We start from the raw sequence: 16,171 nt of genomic DNA on the forward strand, positions 1-16,171 counted from the left end.
ACTCCACATCACCATCTGGTGGCACAATGTTATATTGCATATACAACACATTCAAATCGCTTTTCCTTTACCAGTCTAGCTGAGTCCCAACTTGTATTTTTGTCCCCATCCTCCTTCTCCCTGCTGAGTTTTACAAGGGGCAGTAGCAAGACTTGATAAGGAAGCTGATGGGCAGGGCTGCCCCCTGAGTTGGTTTCAAGGAAGGCTGGGGTTGGTGGGGTGGTGCCTCACTTGTCCTAATAGAATGGCCTGCACTGCAGTAAAGGCTTAATTTCTGTCAGTTGCTAACTCTGGTTAGTGCCTGTTGACTCTTTGCTCTCTCTCCCCCTGCTCCCCACCCCATCCTTGTGTTTTCCAGAGGTGGAGAAAGAATTGGGGAAGAAAGGAATGAGAAGTGTTGTGAGCACCTTACTACAAGCTCCAGAACTGCCAACAAAGACAAGGACATCCAGAAGAGGAGCTGAATGCAAAGAAGCCAATGAGAGCTTGGAGGCGGGACCCACCAAAGGGCCAGGGGAATGCGGTATGTCCTAGCTCTGGTAGCAAGGCGACTCAAGGTGCCTTCAGGACACTTGAGGCACCTTGAAGAGGCTTGAGGCAGCCTGCAGCACACAAAGCAGTTGGGTCAGGACTCCAGTGCACCATTGGGGTTGCTGCTTCCTGGATTTGATGTGTGTGTGTTTATGAGAAAGAGATAAAATATGGATGTGGTTGTTTTGTACAGCATTATGAGGATTTTTTGAGAAGTATGCTCATACCAGACCAGGGCACAATCTGGATTTTAACATTTAAATAATAATAATAATAATAATAATTGTTAAACAAATCAACAAAATTTATATGCCACTTGATTGTACATGAAACTCCTAAGCACTTTGCACAAATAATATTAAGCAAACATTAAAATTATTGACAACAGACAAAATTAAAAACAGGAGTTTAAAAAAATGATTCCAAAGGGTGGGTGACTCTCAAATTAAAAACACATCCAAGTTCAAAATCAGTTAATTTAAAACATCTTAAACAATGAGGGCAAGGCCATCCCCAGAAAGGTGCTGTTAAGGGGGTAGCCCTTGCCCTTGCTTACCTCTGAAGCAGCTGCTGCTGCTTGGGGTGCCCCTGCCCCCATTGGACCAGGCCTTGATATAGCTCCTACTACCCTGGTAGATTGAGCCCAGGTGTGCTCTCAAGCAATCTGGCTAGGCCTCCCTCTGCCAGTGAAATCCAGCTGCTATGGAGGGGGGTCACTTACAGTCTCTGGCTGCTGCACTAAATTGGGCCCCTTTTACTCTGATCCACCAGCCAGGCTCCTTGTGTTCTTATTAGCTGTGGTATTTGGGAAAGATCCTCCATGTCTAAGAGATATCTACCTGGAAGTGCCATTTGCTGGTGAGGCAATGGCATGGGCCTTCCAGCCCTGCTTCTGGGGTTGGATGGGCCGCTGGTCTGATCCAGCAAGGGTGGTTTGCCTTTGCTCTTGGAGGCACTATGCCCCTGGTGCCAGTTGTTTGGAATCCCAAGTGTCCCTGGTGACGCTGGTATGCTGAGATCTTGCTTGTGGGCTTCCCATAGGGCATCTGGTTGATCACAAGTGTATTTCCCAGTCCTAACTGGGAATTGAACCTGGGACCTCCTGCATGTGAAGCAGGTGCCCTGCCACTGATCTGTGGTTCCATGTCTTAATGATAAAGAAAGATTTCATTCCTCATGGTTCTGAATTAAATAGGGGCATAGGAAGCTACCTCATACACAGAGCATTGTTCTATCATGCTCAGTATGGTCTACAGTGACCGGCAGTGGCTCTCCAGGGTTTGAGGCAGCTGGTCTTTCCTAGCCCTACCTGGAGACACTGCCAGGGATTGAACCTGAGACTTTCCACATACATAGCAGGTGCTGTATTGCTGAGCTAAGTTTGCAGTTTGACACTTGAGATTAAGAGGCAGCTACACACAAATGGCCACCCAGCTCCAGAAAGCCTATTCAAATTGGCCTACAGCCCAGAGATTTCTGTTGCAAGTTACTGGAGTGAGAACTTAAGAAGGGCCTTGCTGGTTCTTCAGACTCCAAACCTGTCCACCATCCTCTATTCCAGCATCAGATAACCAGATGCCTCTGACCATGTGCACGACGCAAGGGCACTGGGATGTTGCTTCCCAGCAGCTCTCAGATAAACTGCCTCCAAACAGAGAGGCTGCACCTAACTATCATGGCTAACAGCTGCTGATAAATAAACCTTCCCATTCCTCCATGAACGTGCCTGATCCGCTCTTAAACTCAGTGGTCGTCACTGCGTCTCACAGTAGTAAATCTTTAAAAGTAGCTACTTAAGAGAACGAGCTGAGAAGTCATTTGGTGTCCTTAGATAAGCTGCTCTCTGCCCGCCCCCCGCCAAACAAATCTGCAGCATGGCGCGGGATAATCATGCTGCTGTACCGTATAAGAGTTAGTGACATAATTCATGTGAAGCACTTTGAGAGCTTAGAATAAATACCAGGTCTTATTATTATAGCAGTGTAACTTATGCCTGCCACATTTCAAATCAACCTCCAGACAGGCCCATAAGGCGAGGAGATTGGTTTGCCGGTTAAGCAAGTGCTGTCTAATTCTTGACTTTCTATTTTTCCTGCTCTGCAGATCCCACAGACCACGAGCCAGCAGTGTCCCCCTTGCTGCTGCGGAAGGAGAGGGGCCCTGCAGACGGGGGCTTGAATGAGGATGACCGCTTGCTCCCGAAGGACAAGAAGACCAACCTCTTCAGCGCCCTCATCAAGAAGAAGAAGAAGATGGCCCCCACCCCGCCCAAGCGGAGCAGCTCCTTCCGGGAGGCGGACACCCACCTGGACCGCAAGGGAGGGGGTGAGGAAGAGGGCAAGGAGGGCAGCAACGGGGCTGCTCTGGCAGACACCGAGGACCGCTCCAGGTTCCAAGGTGCCATCAGCGAGGCTGGAGTCACGAATGGGACTGTGTCTGGGAACTCAGGGTTGCTGTCGCCCAACCCCTGGAAAAAATCTGGCCCTGCCACCAATAGCCGGCCAGGGGCCAGTGAGGAAGAAAACAGCTCGAACTCTGCCAGCAAGCGCTTCCTGCGATCGTGCTCGGCCTCCTGCGTGCCCCATGGGACCAAGGACACAGAGTGGAAGTCCGTCACCCTGCCCCGGAACCTGCAATCCACAGGGCGTCAGTTCAACTCGTCCACCTTTGGGGGGCACAAGAGTGAGAAGCCTGCCCTGCCTCGGAAGAGGGCCAACGAGGCAAAGGCAGACGTGGTCACCCGGGGGACAGTGACCCCACCTCCTCGGCTGCTCAAGAAGAGCGATGAGGCGCCTGAAGACGTCTTCAGAGATGCTGAGTCCAGCCCGGGTTCCAGCCCGCCCACACTGACACCGAAACTTATCCGGAGGCAGCAGCTTGTGCCTCCCGCCAGCCTTCCTCACAAAGAGGAAGGCATGAAATCCAGTGCCTTAGGAGGTGGGTTGGGAGCAGAGCAGAGCCCCTCTGCCAAAGCTGGCATCTTCCTCAGCAAAGCTCCTGCTGAAGAGACCCGGCTGAGGAAGGCAAAACAGCCTTCGGAGAAAGACAAGGGGAAGCTCTCCAAGTTGAAACCGGCCCCGCCCCCTCCACTCTCCTCCTCATCTTTTTCCATAGGGAAAAGCAGCAAGGGGGGTCTTAGCCCAGGACACGAGGAGACACCCATGCCAAAGGGCAAGCAGCCAACTCAGGCCACAGACTCCTCGAGCATTGAGCCCCTCAAGTCCAGTCTGTTAGCAGAGGGGATGAAAAAGCCTGCGATCTCCTCTGTACCAAAGCCCCCATCCTCCACAAAACTGCTGCTGATGGCAGCCTCCACCTCCTCCACTACTTCTCCCTCATCTGCCCCAAGTGTTGACCAGCCTCCCTCTACGGCCTTCATCCCCCTCATCTCCACTCGTGTCTCCCTGCGAAAGACCCGCCAGCCCCCAGAGAAGATCGCCAGTGGTGCCGTCACCAAGGGGATGGTCTTGGAGAGCTCTGAGGCTCTGCGGACGGCCATCAGCAAGAACTCTGAGCAGATGGTGAGCCACAGCGCCGTCCTGGAGGCAGGCAAGAATCTCTACACTTTCTGTGTCAGCTACGTGGACTCCATTCAGCAGATGCGGAAGTTCACATTCCGGGAAGCCATCAACAAGCTGGAAAACAGCCTCCGGGAACTCCAGATCTGCCCTACTGCAGCCACCGGGGGCCCCTCTGCCACCCAGGACTTTAGCAAGCTGCTCAGTTCTGTGAAAGAAATTAGTGACATCGTCCAGAGGTAGCAGAAGCCACTGGATACCTGTAACTGGGGAAGATGATGGGTTGCTGCACAGCTGAGTGCAGATGCAGGACTTGGGGGTGGGGTGGCATGGGTGGGGGTGGAGGGCATCAGTTGGGACTGGCCAAGGCATTTTGTGGCCTGGGGCAGAACAAAACAGCCCCAAAATCGTCACACATATTAACTAACACAGGGTGATGTCTTCTGCGCTTGACCCAACTGAAACCAGTGGGTCCCAGGAAATACAATTCAAGGGGTGTGTGAGGCTATGAAGCTCACTGAAGTGAAGCAGGTCTGGATCTGGTCACTGCCGGAAAAGGAGGCTTCCCATGAGATACAAAGGTGCACCACCTGGGGTCCTGTGATGGAAAGGAGTCAATACACAAATAGACACAGAAAGTGTGCAAGAACAGCTCTCCTCAATTTTAGCCAGGGGTTACACAGGATCCTCTGAGGGTTTCTACCTCCCTCCCTCCCTCTGTGTCACCCTTAAGGGCTCTCAAAACCCTCTGCCTCACCTTGAACCACCCTGTCCTATCAGGTGTGGGCACAAAGCTGCCTGTTCATTGCAAGTCTAGCCCCTGAACCAGAGACTCATTGAGAGATGGTCCACCCATCCACATCTCTCTCCCCCTCTCCCTTTTCTAACCCAGATTCCCTGCTGTCTCGAAATCCTCTTATCTGTGGAGTTCTCGCCTTAAGGGGAAATGACTGAACAGTGTTGAGCCTGGCATCATTTCCTTTTATTCCTGTTTAATGTTTCATTTCTTTTGGACTAACCTGTACATTGGAGGCTGTGCTTGATGGACCCTGCTACCTGGACCAGTTTTCCTGGCGAAAAGGTATATGGAGGAGGTGTCTTCAAGTTCCTTCCTCCTCTTCTCCCCTGTATGGTGTTTTATTCCATACCTGCCCTTCTCCACTTCCCTGACATGTGCACCAGATCTCTGTTTTTCCCCAGTTTGGAACTGGCTAGCGAAGGGGACAGAGGGAGGAGGAGATATTGGCAATGATGCAAAAGCCCTGTCTTGCCAGGAGAACCTGAGCAATTATTATGTCCCTTTGCCCCCATGTTCCCACCACTACCTGTATCCACTGTCGTGGGGTCCTTTACCTTACCTTACCTTACCTTAGACCTGTTCTGGTGGTGAAAAACACCACCACCACCGCATTCCCATCTCTCCAGTAAACAGCCTAGCCAAATTATTTCGAAAATGGCATGATTCAACCAGGGCATCAGTTAAAGCAGAAACCTCCCTAAATGTATGCTGGTGGTGAATTGCTAGCATCTGACTAGAAATTAAAATGGGAGCTGTAAATCTCTCCCCCTCAAAAAAAAAAATATTATGTAGCACTGTCCTGCAAAGAAACACTTTTGACAGGTTTTCAGAAATTTGTTAATTTTCATAGAAGTGGGGCTTACTATCAGTATTTAACCAGAGGCAGAAGAGAATTTTATCCTCCCTTTATCCTAATTTTCTTCCTGAAACAAGCTTCAGTCATTCCCACTGTAGATTAACTTTGTGCTTTCATATTTGGACTACAAAGCACTTTGTTCAGGGCATGGATAGGAAACCTGTGGCCTTCTGGATCCTGTTGAAACTCCCAGTTCTCAGCAGCCAGCATGGCCAACAGTCCAGTGGGGAAGGGAGCTGTGAGCTGTGAGCCCAACAATGAGGGACTGGCAACTAGTTCTTGTTGGATGCCTGGCCCCTTGTCAGGGATTTTGGAAGTTGTAGTCCAATAACATCTGTAAGGGCACGCAACCACTGACTCTTGATTTAATGGAAATGAACTGCAATCCTTTGTGTTCATAAACCCCTCTTGACAAAGGCTCATCTTACAGTAGCACCACTCCTAACAAGTGCCAAGAGGGGATTAGATGATTAAATGCAAAAGGTAATTCCCTGCAGATGCCAAACTAGGCATGTCAGGAAGAAGTGTGCAGGAAGAAGGCATGTCACATGCTGTCTTTGTCTCTGTAGGATCCCTCATCCTCAATTAAATAGATAGATATATAGATAAGATAGACTTGGATGGCTTTAAAAGAGGAGTGGACAAATTCAGGGAGCAGAAGGCTATTGATGGCTACTTGCCATGGTGGCTAAGCTCTGCTTCCATAGTTGGAGGCAGTAATGCTTCTGATTTCCAGTTGCTGGAACTCTTGGGAGGGGAGAGTGCTGTTTGCCTGTTTCCTGCGGGCATCTGGTTAGCCACTGTGAGAACAGGATTCTGGGCGAGATGGGTCATTGGCCTGATCCAGCAGGCTCTTATGTTCTTATATAAACAGACACGCACAGGGGAGCATTTGATCCCATCTGCACAGAGGGTTCTAAGAGCCAGGAGCAGTTTTATCCAATGAGACATTTGTTGACAGAATCTCCTAATCCAAGAGCATAACTAACCCCCTGCCCTTTTGCAAAGCGATTAGCTCCCCTGTCTTGCTGGCTTCCCAAAGCCTTGTCCCATCACCTGCTCACCAGTCTACTGTCACATTTACTGCCCAGGAGGTTTCAATCCCACCTACTGTCCCCCTGGCAAAAATAGTTTTTTTTATCAGCTCAATGCTACTTCACCCTGTTAACTGCAATTTACCGCCACTTGATTTTTTAAAAAGCGAGGCTCAAGGAAACCAAAACCGATTATCATTTGCCCCTTCCTTATCCTCTCTATGTGTCTTCAGCACTAACCACTTTGAAATTACATTGCTGCCTTCCTCTTTGAGGGTTCTTTAGCTGTGATTCCTGCATTGCAGAGGGTTGGACTAGATGACCCTACCAATTCTATGATGCTACAATTTCCTTTTTTATACGTTGGTTATGTCGCTGTGACATTTCTGAGACTCTTTTCTCTTCACTCCACCCACAAAACCCACTCGCACACCGCTTTGCAACATAGTCCTAACATTTTTTTTTGTACATGACAATAAATATGGGGATGTAAATGCACCACTGCCAGCTGCCTTTGTGGACCCAGATGTACATGACAAAAAACAAACAGTAGACCAAAAAAGACTTGCACCCCTAAACACTCACATACACACCCAGAAAACGATCTCTCTTTTCCAGTTGGGCTCTACTGTTTCCAGAGGGTACCAATTTCGTTTTTGTGGATAATCTCTTGTTGCCACTATAGATATATGTTTGTAACTCAATATTACACAGTTTTTGTAGGTCTTTCTGTCTGTTTCGTTTTACAACATGTGAATAGCTGTGTCTCTCTTTGCACCCCCACCCACCCATGCAATAATACTTGCAGGACTTTGTAGTTTTCCTCCTTCAGCTGATGATTGTCCAGTTCAGAATGCGGGGGTGGGGGCTGGAGGATACCTTCCCTCCCCCCTGTAAATGGCTTTTTCTCTCTATCTTTGGCTTTGTGTTTGTTTTTTAAATAATTCCAGATTTTTCTTCCTTAGCATTTTTTTAAAAAATAAATTGATGTCAAAGAAAGGAGGAGTATTTTCTTCCCTGTCAAATGAAGTCAAACTCTCTCTGGTTTCAGATGGATAGGAAGGTTGACACCCTTCAACACCTGACGGTATGCTGCACAGCCTCATTGTGGGATCCAGCATGGAAGCAGCACTTTTATCTCTCTGAATTTCTGGGGAGGGGAGCCTTCTACCTGCTCAGAAGTCCACACACACAAAATTGACCTTTTTTGGATAGACTAAACAGGTCTCAAGATGTGGTGAAGCTCCTCCCCAGAAAGAAATTCTCACACATAGAAAGCTAGTGCATCAGTGAGAAGGGCAATGCTAGAGCTTTGGTAACCTTATCTAATTCTGGGGCAAGCATAAGAATCTCTCAGGAGTTGGGAACATCCCTTAGGCCATGGACCACAATCCGTCATGAGCAGCATTCCAGGGATGAGGAGGGCCAGAGGCAAAAGTGTGTGAAGGGGTGTCAACAAATGCAACTCTGCCTTTGAACAATAGGCTATATTGGACAGGGATAACTTGGCCATGGTCCTCCATGCTCTGGTAACTTTTGGACTGGATTGTTGTGGTGTGTTCTCTGTGGAGCTACCCTTGAAGATGGAAACATCAACTAGTCCAAAATGCAGCACCCACATTGCTGGCTGGGGTTCCCTTCAGATCTCAGCTGTATTGGTTGCCAGCCAAGCCCAATTCCAGACACACACTATTGTTTAAAGCCCTAAGTAGCTTAGGTCCCAAATATTTGAAAGACTGCCTCTTTCTCTACTGTCCCTTCCCCGGCTTGAAAATCGTCAGAGAAGGGGACCTCTTGGTAGTTTCACCACCTTCATAGATTTGGGGTGGTGGCATCCCAGGAGAGGGTCTTCTTTGTGGCAGCCCCTAAGCTGTGCAACTTGCTCCCCACAATGGTATGTCCACCACAATGGTATGTCTATACAGCTTTTGACAAATGCTGAAAATGCACCTCTTTACCCTGGCCTTTGACATCCGAGATGTGTGTTTCAGGGCCCATCCTGCGGCTGATCGTAAACTGGTTTTGATTTGGAAAACCAGTTGAAAACTGGTCTAACACTAGAACGGGGACATCCAGTGAAACTGGGTGTTGGAAGATTCAGGAATTTTTCACACAGCTCAATGTATAGTTACTGTGGAACTCACTCCCACAAGAGGCAGTGATGGGTTCCAACTTGGATGGCTTTAAAATATAATTGGACATATTCATGGAGGAGGAGGAGGCTATCCATGGCTACTAGCCATGATGGGTATGCTCTACCTCCATGGTCAGAGGCCGCATTGTTTCTGAATATCAGCTGCTGGAAAACCACAAGAGGGGTTGAGTGCTCTTGTGCTTGAGTCCTGCTTGTAGACTTCCCCTTGGGGCATCTGTTTGGTCACTGTGAGAACAGTGCTTGCTGGCCTAAGATGGGCCATTGGGCTCTACTTAGGTTCTTATGTCTGTGCCCCTTCAAGAGATGGGAAGCTGAGCATGATTTTCATTTTTATATCTCTGGCATATAAGGCCGGCAGGGAGAATTTAACAGCCGTTGACCAGTTTTAGCTCGGTGCTTCATTGGCTCTGGCAGGTGGGAATTTCCTGGGCTGGTTGGGAGAGAGAGAGAGAAGGGGGTTCAGCTGCTTCCTAGTGTGAGCTTTTCAGGTGATCTTTGGCATTTCAGGGAAGGCATTTGAGTTTCTGCCGTGTGTTTTATCCAGCTGCATCTGGGAGGGAGGGTTCCCCAAAGGAGCTAAGCACAGCAAGCTGGGAGTGGTGGGTTGGACGAAAGTGGTGGCAATTGGGTTGAAGCCTAAACTTAGCCTAATACGGTGGGAGTTGATTTAACAGATCGATGCATTTAACAGTTTGATAGCTCCAATTTTCAGGGTTATTGAGCCTGAGCAAGAGCGAGAGAGAGCGCCCTGGCTGGGGGGGTGGGAGTGCAGAGGATAGCAGCTTGCTTGCTTTGTGAAGTACGTAGTTGAAATGGTAATGTTTGCTGTCAAGGCCAGCCTTGAATGCTGGCCCTCCCTTTTTCAGAGGCAGCTTGGCTGGAAAACTTAAGAAAAAGAGAGAGTGGGGGAAAAAACATTCTCTGGGTTTTTTTGCTGCTGCTGTTGTTACATAGATGGTAAAAGGTTGCACAGTGTGTAGTAGCCTTGGGAAACATCTTCAGCATATCACTGAGATGTGGCAAGGAAGCCAGGAATCTGCTTTAAACTGAGCCAGCCTATCTAACTCAGTACTGTCTGCATTGACTGGCAGCAGCTCTCCAGAGTTTTAGATGGGACATTCCCAAATCAACCTGGAGACGCCAGGATTGAACGTTGGCACTTCTGCATACAAAGCAAGGGCTCAAACACTGTTTCAGCACCTCCCTGTAAAAAAGTAAGATTCTAGTCCTCATGGATCCAGATAAAGGGTTCATTTAAACAGAAGCATAGGAAACTTATTTCTACCAAGTCAGACAATTGGCCCATCTGACTGGCAGTGGCTCGCTATCGGGTTTCATTGGGGGGTCTTTACTACTGAATAACAGATACTGGAAACTGAAGGAGGAGAGAGTGCTCTTGTGCTCAGCTCCTGCTTGAGAGTTTTCCTCAGGCGTCTGGTTGGCCACCGTGAGAACTGGATGCTTGACTAGATGGGTCCAGCAGGACTCTCCATATGGAGGTCTACTGCAATAGAACCTCCACACCCAGGGAAACTACCTCTGGATACCAGACGGTGGGGTACAAGCTGGTGGTTGTATTAGGCAGGCCACTGGTCTGATCCAGCAGGGCTTTTATTGTGTTCATAGACGTATGTTCTTTGTGGGAGCACAGCTTTACATCTGCTGGGTCAGCCGAGCCCCTGTGCCCTCGCTTTTCTTCTTTGGCAAACGTCTTTCATCACTGGGGGGAAAAGTCGAAGGTTGGTGGAGGGGGGATGGCAGAGAGAAGGGTTGTTGTTGTTGTTGTGTTGCTTTTTTCCTACCCAGAAAATATGATCTGAAATTGACAAAAGTAACTGAGCCAGCAGAATTTCCCTCCCTGGTTTCTATTCCCCTGGCAGATCTTCTTCCACCTGCGTGAGAACCCTCTCTCCTTGAAGCTAAGTTTGGCTCTTGGATCCATGCGTGAAGAAGGGTGGTTTATTTTTATTTTTCACTGTCCTTTCTATGGGTTTTTTTCCCCTGGTACGATACTTCTGCAGATTTTTTGTTTTTTTTAGCTCCCTGCCCTCCTTTTGCTCAGCTTGACCTGAGACTTAATTCCTGCTTTGCTGGCCTACCTTGGAAGTGACGGATGGTGTCCCCTTCACACCCTTCACATTATGATAATCTGATATTGGACCAAAAGTGGCAAGGAGAGTGTTTAAATTTGTGGGGCTGTCTCTGTGAAGAGAATCTCAAGCTGGGTTCTCTGAAGCTTCCAACCCTGAATGCTGCCTTTAAAACACAGGTGAGGAGGATTCTGAGGCCCAAGGACTAATGCAACCCTCCAGGCCTCTCTGCCAGGCCTTTGGGACTCACTCCACAGCCATGCCCGTTCTTCCCAGGCCATATCTCTAATTGATCCTGCTTTGCACCTTTCTAGAGAGTTTTTGCCTGCATGCAATGTGTCGTTTAACCCTGATCCCTGATCATGCACCTTGCTTGCCTGGATGGAGCACAGAAAAGGGTTTGTGTAAGCAAACATTTTATACCGTGCCCACTTTTGCTGCTGGTCCCATCCACCCCGACACACGACCCTCAGAAGGTTGCCTAGAAGGGAACATGGACCTTGGGCCGAAGAAGCTCTCCTACCTCACTTAATATGTTTGGAGGTGCGGCTGAAACCTGTGGTCATTTGGACAGGGTTGCAAAATGTAGACGGCAGTTGCTATCAGGCCAGTGCCCCATCTGGTCCAGCATCCTGTTCTCATAGAGGCTGACAAGATGCCTCTGTGGAAAGCCTGTAAATGGGACCTCAGAGCAACAGCAACACTCTCCCCGCTTGTGGATCCCAGCACCTAGTATTCAGAGGCATATTGCCTCCCACAGTGGAGGGAAAACAGGAGAGCCTGGCTGCTGAATCAGGCCAATGGCCCATCTAGTCCAGCATCCTCAAAGTGGCCAACCAGATGTTCCAAAGGGAAGACCACAAGCAGGACCTGAGCACAACAGTGCAGTCCCCTCCAGCGTTTTCCAGCTACTGATATTCAGAAGCATTTACCGCCTTGGATTGTGGAGGCTTGGCCTAGCCATTGGGGCTAGTAGCCATCAACAGATCTTCTTTTAAAGCCATCCATCCAAGCTGTTTGCTGTCAATGCCTCCTGCGGGAGCAAGTTCCATCTAGTTTAACTATGTATGTCCTTTAAATGGATTCAGGCACAGACTTTGGCTTCGCCTGCATTGGACCGCCTTTTTCATTGAGTGTCGGCTTACGTCTAAGCCATTCATGCATTGCCTGACTAATTATATGCCAAATGGGATGCTAAAGTATGTCTATTATATTTATAATCCATCTAAAAGAGTCCAGCCTCATCCAGTACTATATTTCTGCCACAGTTTTATAAGAACACAAACACATAAGTTATTTGCATTGTTGTGTGTATATACATTTTATGCACTGGTTCCTTTAGGAAGCCTCAAGTGGAGAGGCGTATAATAACACACATAATATATGATAATTGTTTGCACTTTTAGCAGAGCTGGTAACAAACAACTCATTGAGAGCAAGAAGCAAAACAGGAGTTAGGAAAAAACCCATGCAGATAAGCTCAAGATAGAGATTTAACAGAAAATCCTGTGCCTATATCATACGATCACTTCCTTTGTTCCTACTGAAAACTTAGCTCTTTCCCCAAAAGGATGGGGGACATTATTATATCCACTTTCTCCCCACCATCCATAATCTTTATATTGTCCCACAGTCTGCAGTGAAGTGGCAAATTCTAAATTGCAGAGTCCTTTAGTGATTTTAGTCTTCTTTCCACTCACCTTTCCAGAGTGACTCTCGGAGCCCATCCTCTGTGGCTGACTTGTCTCCTTTCATTCTGATGGGTACCACTGGCTAAAAAGCTCCCCATTCATGCTGATTGGGTAGTTTTTGGATGCTTGAGGCAGGGGCCCTGATGCAGAAAAAATTGTAAAGGGTCTTTGCCCCCTCCCCAATGCAGCCTCATATCCCTACGCTCTGCTTGCACCTCTAGACTACACCTCTAGACTAAAAGGGTGCAGCCAGTGGTCTCAGCCAGGGGTGGTGGGGAACTTGACTCTGTCCCTTGGATCTTCAGTGGCCTAGCATATTTTCCTAGAGCCGTTTCTGCCTTTCTGGGTATTCAGGACTAGGCTGAAAGTCTGTTGTTGTTGTTGTTTAGTCATTTAGTCGTGTCCAACTCTTTGTGATCCCATGGACCAGAGCACGCCAGGCACTCCTGTCTTCCACTGCCTGCTGCAGTTTGTTCAAACTCATGCTGGTAGCTTCTGGAACACTATCCAACCATCTCGTCCTCTGTCATCCCCTTCTCCTTGTGCCCTCCATCTTTCCCAACATCAGGGCGTTTCTTATCTTCTCATGAGGTGGCCAAAGTATTGGAGCCTCAGCTTCACTACCTGTCCTTCCAGTGAGCACTCAGGGCTGATTTCCTTAAGAATGGATAGGTTTGATCTTCCTGCAGTCCATGGGACTCTCAAGAGCCTCCTCCAGCACCATAATTCAAAAGCATCAATTCTTTGACAACCAGCCTTTATGGTCCAGCTCCTCACTACCAACTGCTGATCAGTTACAGTTGGTGCCTTTGAAGCCAGCAGTGAGTGATGTCACATAGGCTGGGCTGGGCGAGTCATGGTTGCCTTGACAACAGCCTCCCCACTAAAGCTGGACCACTCTGGCTCCTCCTTCAGAATGGGGAGGCAAAACCCTCCAAGTGCCCCTATTTTCCAGGGACAGTCCTGGATTTACAGAAGCCATCCCGGTTTCTGATTTGATCCCAAAATGCATCATTTTTTCCTTGTTGTTGTTTAGTCGTTTAGTCGTGTCCGACTCTTCATGACCCCATGAACCAGAGCACGCAAGGCACTCCTGTCTTCCCCTGCCTCCCGCAGTTTGGTCAGACTCATGTTTGTAGCTTCGAGAACACCGTCCAACCATCTCGTCCTCTGTCGTCCCCTTCTCCTTGTGCCTTCAATCTTTCCCAACATCAGGGTCTTTTCCAGGGAGTCTTCTCTTCTCATGAGGTGGCCAAAGTATTGGAGCCTCAGCTTCACGATCTGTCCTTCCAGTGAGCACTCAGGGCTGATTTCCTGAAGAATGGATACATTTGATCTTCTTGCAGTCCATGGGACTCTCAAGAGTCTCCTCCAGCACCATAATTCAAAAGCATCAATTCTTTGGCGATCAGCCTTCTTTATGGTCCAGCTCTCACTTCCATACATCACTACTGGGAAAACCATAGCTTTAACTATACGGACCTTTGTTGGCAGGGTGATGTCTCTGCTTTTAAAGATGCTGTCTAGGTTTATCATTGCTTTTCTCCCAAGAAGCAGGCGTCTTTTAATTTTGTGACTATCTGCAGTGATCATGGAGCCCAAGAAAGTAAAATCTCTCACTGCCTCCATTTCTTCCCCTTCTATTTGCCAGAAGGTGATGGGACCAGTGGCCATGATCTTAGTTTTTTTGATGTTGAGCTTCAGACCATATTTTGTGCTCTCCTCTTTCACCCTCATTAAAAGGTTCTTTAATTCCTCCTCACTTTCTGCCATCAAGGTTGTGTCATCTGCATATCTGAGGTTGTTGATATTTCTTCCGGCAATCTTAATTCCGGCTTGGGATTCATCCACTCCAGCCTTTCACATGATCAATTCTGCATATGTTAAGTAAGCAGTACTCCTTGTCGTACTCCTTTCCCAATTTTGAACCAATCAGTTGTTCCATATCCAGTTCTAACTGTAGCTTCTTGTCCCACATAGAGATTTCTCAGGAGACAGATGAGGTGATCAGGCACTCCCATTTCTTTAAGAACTTGCCATAGTTTGCTGTGGTTGACACAGTCAAAGGCTCTTGCATAGTCAATGAAGCAGAAGTAGACGTCTTTCTGGAACTCTCTAGCTTTCTCCATAATCCAGTACATGTTTGCAGTTTGGTCTCTGGTTCCTCTGCCCCTTCAAAATCCAGCTTGCATTTCTGGGAGTTCTCGGTCCACATACAGTGGTACCTCGGGTTAAGTACTTAATTCGTTCCGGAGGTCCATTCTTAACCTGAAACTCTTCTTAACCTGAAGCACCACTTTAGCTAATGGGGCCTCCTGCCGCCGCTGCGCTGCCGGAGCAAAATTTCTGTTCTCACCCTGAAGCAAAGTTCTTAATCCGAGGTACTATTTCTGGGTTAGTGGAGTCTGTAACCTGAAGCATACGTAACCTGAAGTGTATGTAACCCGAGGTACCACTGTACTGCTTAAGCCTGCCTTGTAGAATTTTAAGCATAACTTTGCTAGTGTGTGAAATGAGTGCAATTGTGCGGTAGTTGGAGCATTCTTTGGCACTGCCCTTCTTTGGGATTGGGATGTAGACTGATCTTCTGCAATCTTCTGGCCACTGCTGAGTTTTCCAAACTTGCTGGCATATTGAGTGTAGCACCTTAACAGCATCATCTTTTAAAAATTTAAATAGTTCAGCTGGAATATCATCACTTCCACTGGCCTTGTTATTAGCAGTGTTTTCTAAGGCCCATTTGACTTCACTTTCCAGGATGTCTGGCTTAAGGTCAGCAACCACACTACCTGGGGTGTACGAGACATCCATATATTTCTGGTATAATTCCTCTGTGTTTTCTTGCCACCTCTTCTTGATGTCTTCTGCTTCTGTTTGGTCCTTACCACTTTTGTCCTTTACTATGGTAATCTTGTTTGAAATGTTCCTTTCATATCTCCAATTTTCTTGAACAGATCTCTGGTTTTCCCCATTGTATTGTTTTCCTCTATTTCCACTGGCTGAAAGTCTAGGCTGCATCAACAGAACTATAGCATCAAGATCAAGGGAAATGAGTGTATACTGCCTTGGACAGACCCCTCTTGGGTGTACTGTCCAGTTCTGGACATCTGAAGAAACTGGTGTAGCTACATAAGGAGCTTACAGATGAGCTGAGATCTGAGGGCATGTATAAGAAATGGAAGAAAAGGGAAACCACAAAGAGTATATACGAGCAGCCAACAGCTGCAGGAAGGAGGTCAGGCTTGCAAGAGAGGTTAAAAATAATTTTCAAAATGTTTCTTCAGCTATGCTCAAACCAAGAGGAAGAACAAACAAGTAGTAGATCTCGTGCATGAAGAAGACAGAAATGCTACTCTGTGACAGAGAAGGTGGAACTGTTCAACACTTATTTTGCCTCTTCACCCAAAAGGAAAGCAATACCCAACCTGCTGACAACAGACTAAAGGATGTAAGAAGGGAGCTGCAGCCCGAGATAGGAAAAGAATTGGTGAGGGAAC

General features: G+C 47.9%; 1 protein-coding gene across 2 annotated transcripts in view; it reads left to right on the forward strand.

The window, feature by feature from the left end:
- The window catches only part of ABL1 (ABL proto-oncogene 1, non-receptor tyrosine kinase), a 124,225-nt gene extending 117,274 nt beyond the window's left edge, over positions 1 to 6,951 (forward strand). For both annotated transcript variants that reach the window (XM_081846954.1, XM_081846955.1), the window contains exons 10-11: positions 359 to 523; positions 2,635 to 6,951. In XM_081846954.1, the coding sequence (XP_081703080.1) occupies positions 359 to 523; positions 2,635 to 4,292 (1,823 nt within the window). In that variant the 3' untranslated portion in view covers positions 4,293 to 6,951. The remainder of the gene's footprint in view (positions 1 to 358; positions 524 to 2,634) is intronic.
- Positions 6,952 to 16,171: the final 9,220 nt, after the last annotated feature.

This window comes from Podarcis erhardii, assembly GCF_964252035.2.
Source record: "Podarcis erhardii genome assembly, chromosome: Z".
In the NCBI taxonomy this organism is placed as follows: Eukaryota; Metazoa; Chordata; class Lepidosauria; order Squamata; family Lacertidae; genus Podarcis; species Podarcis erhardii.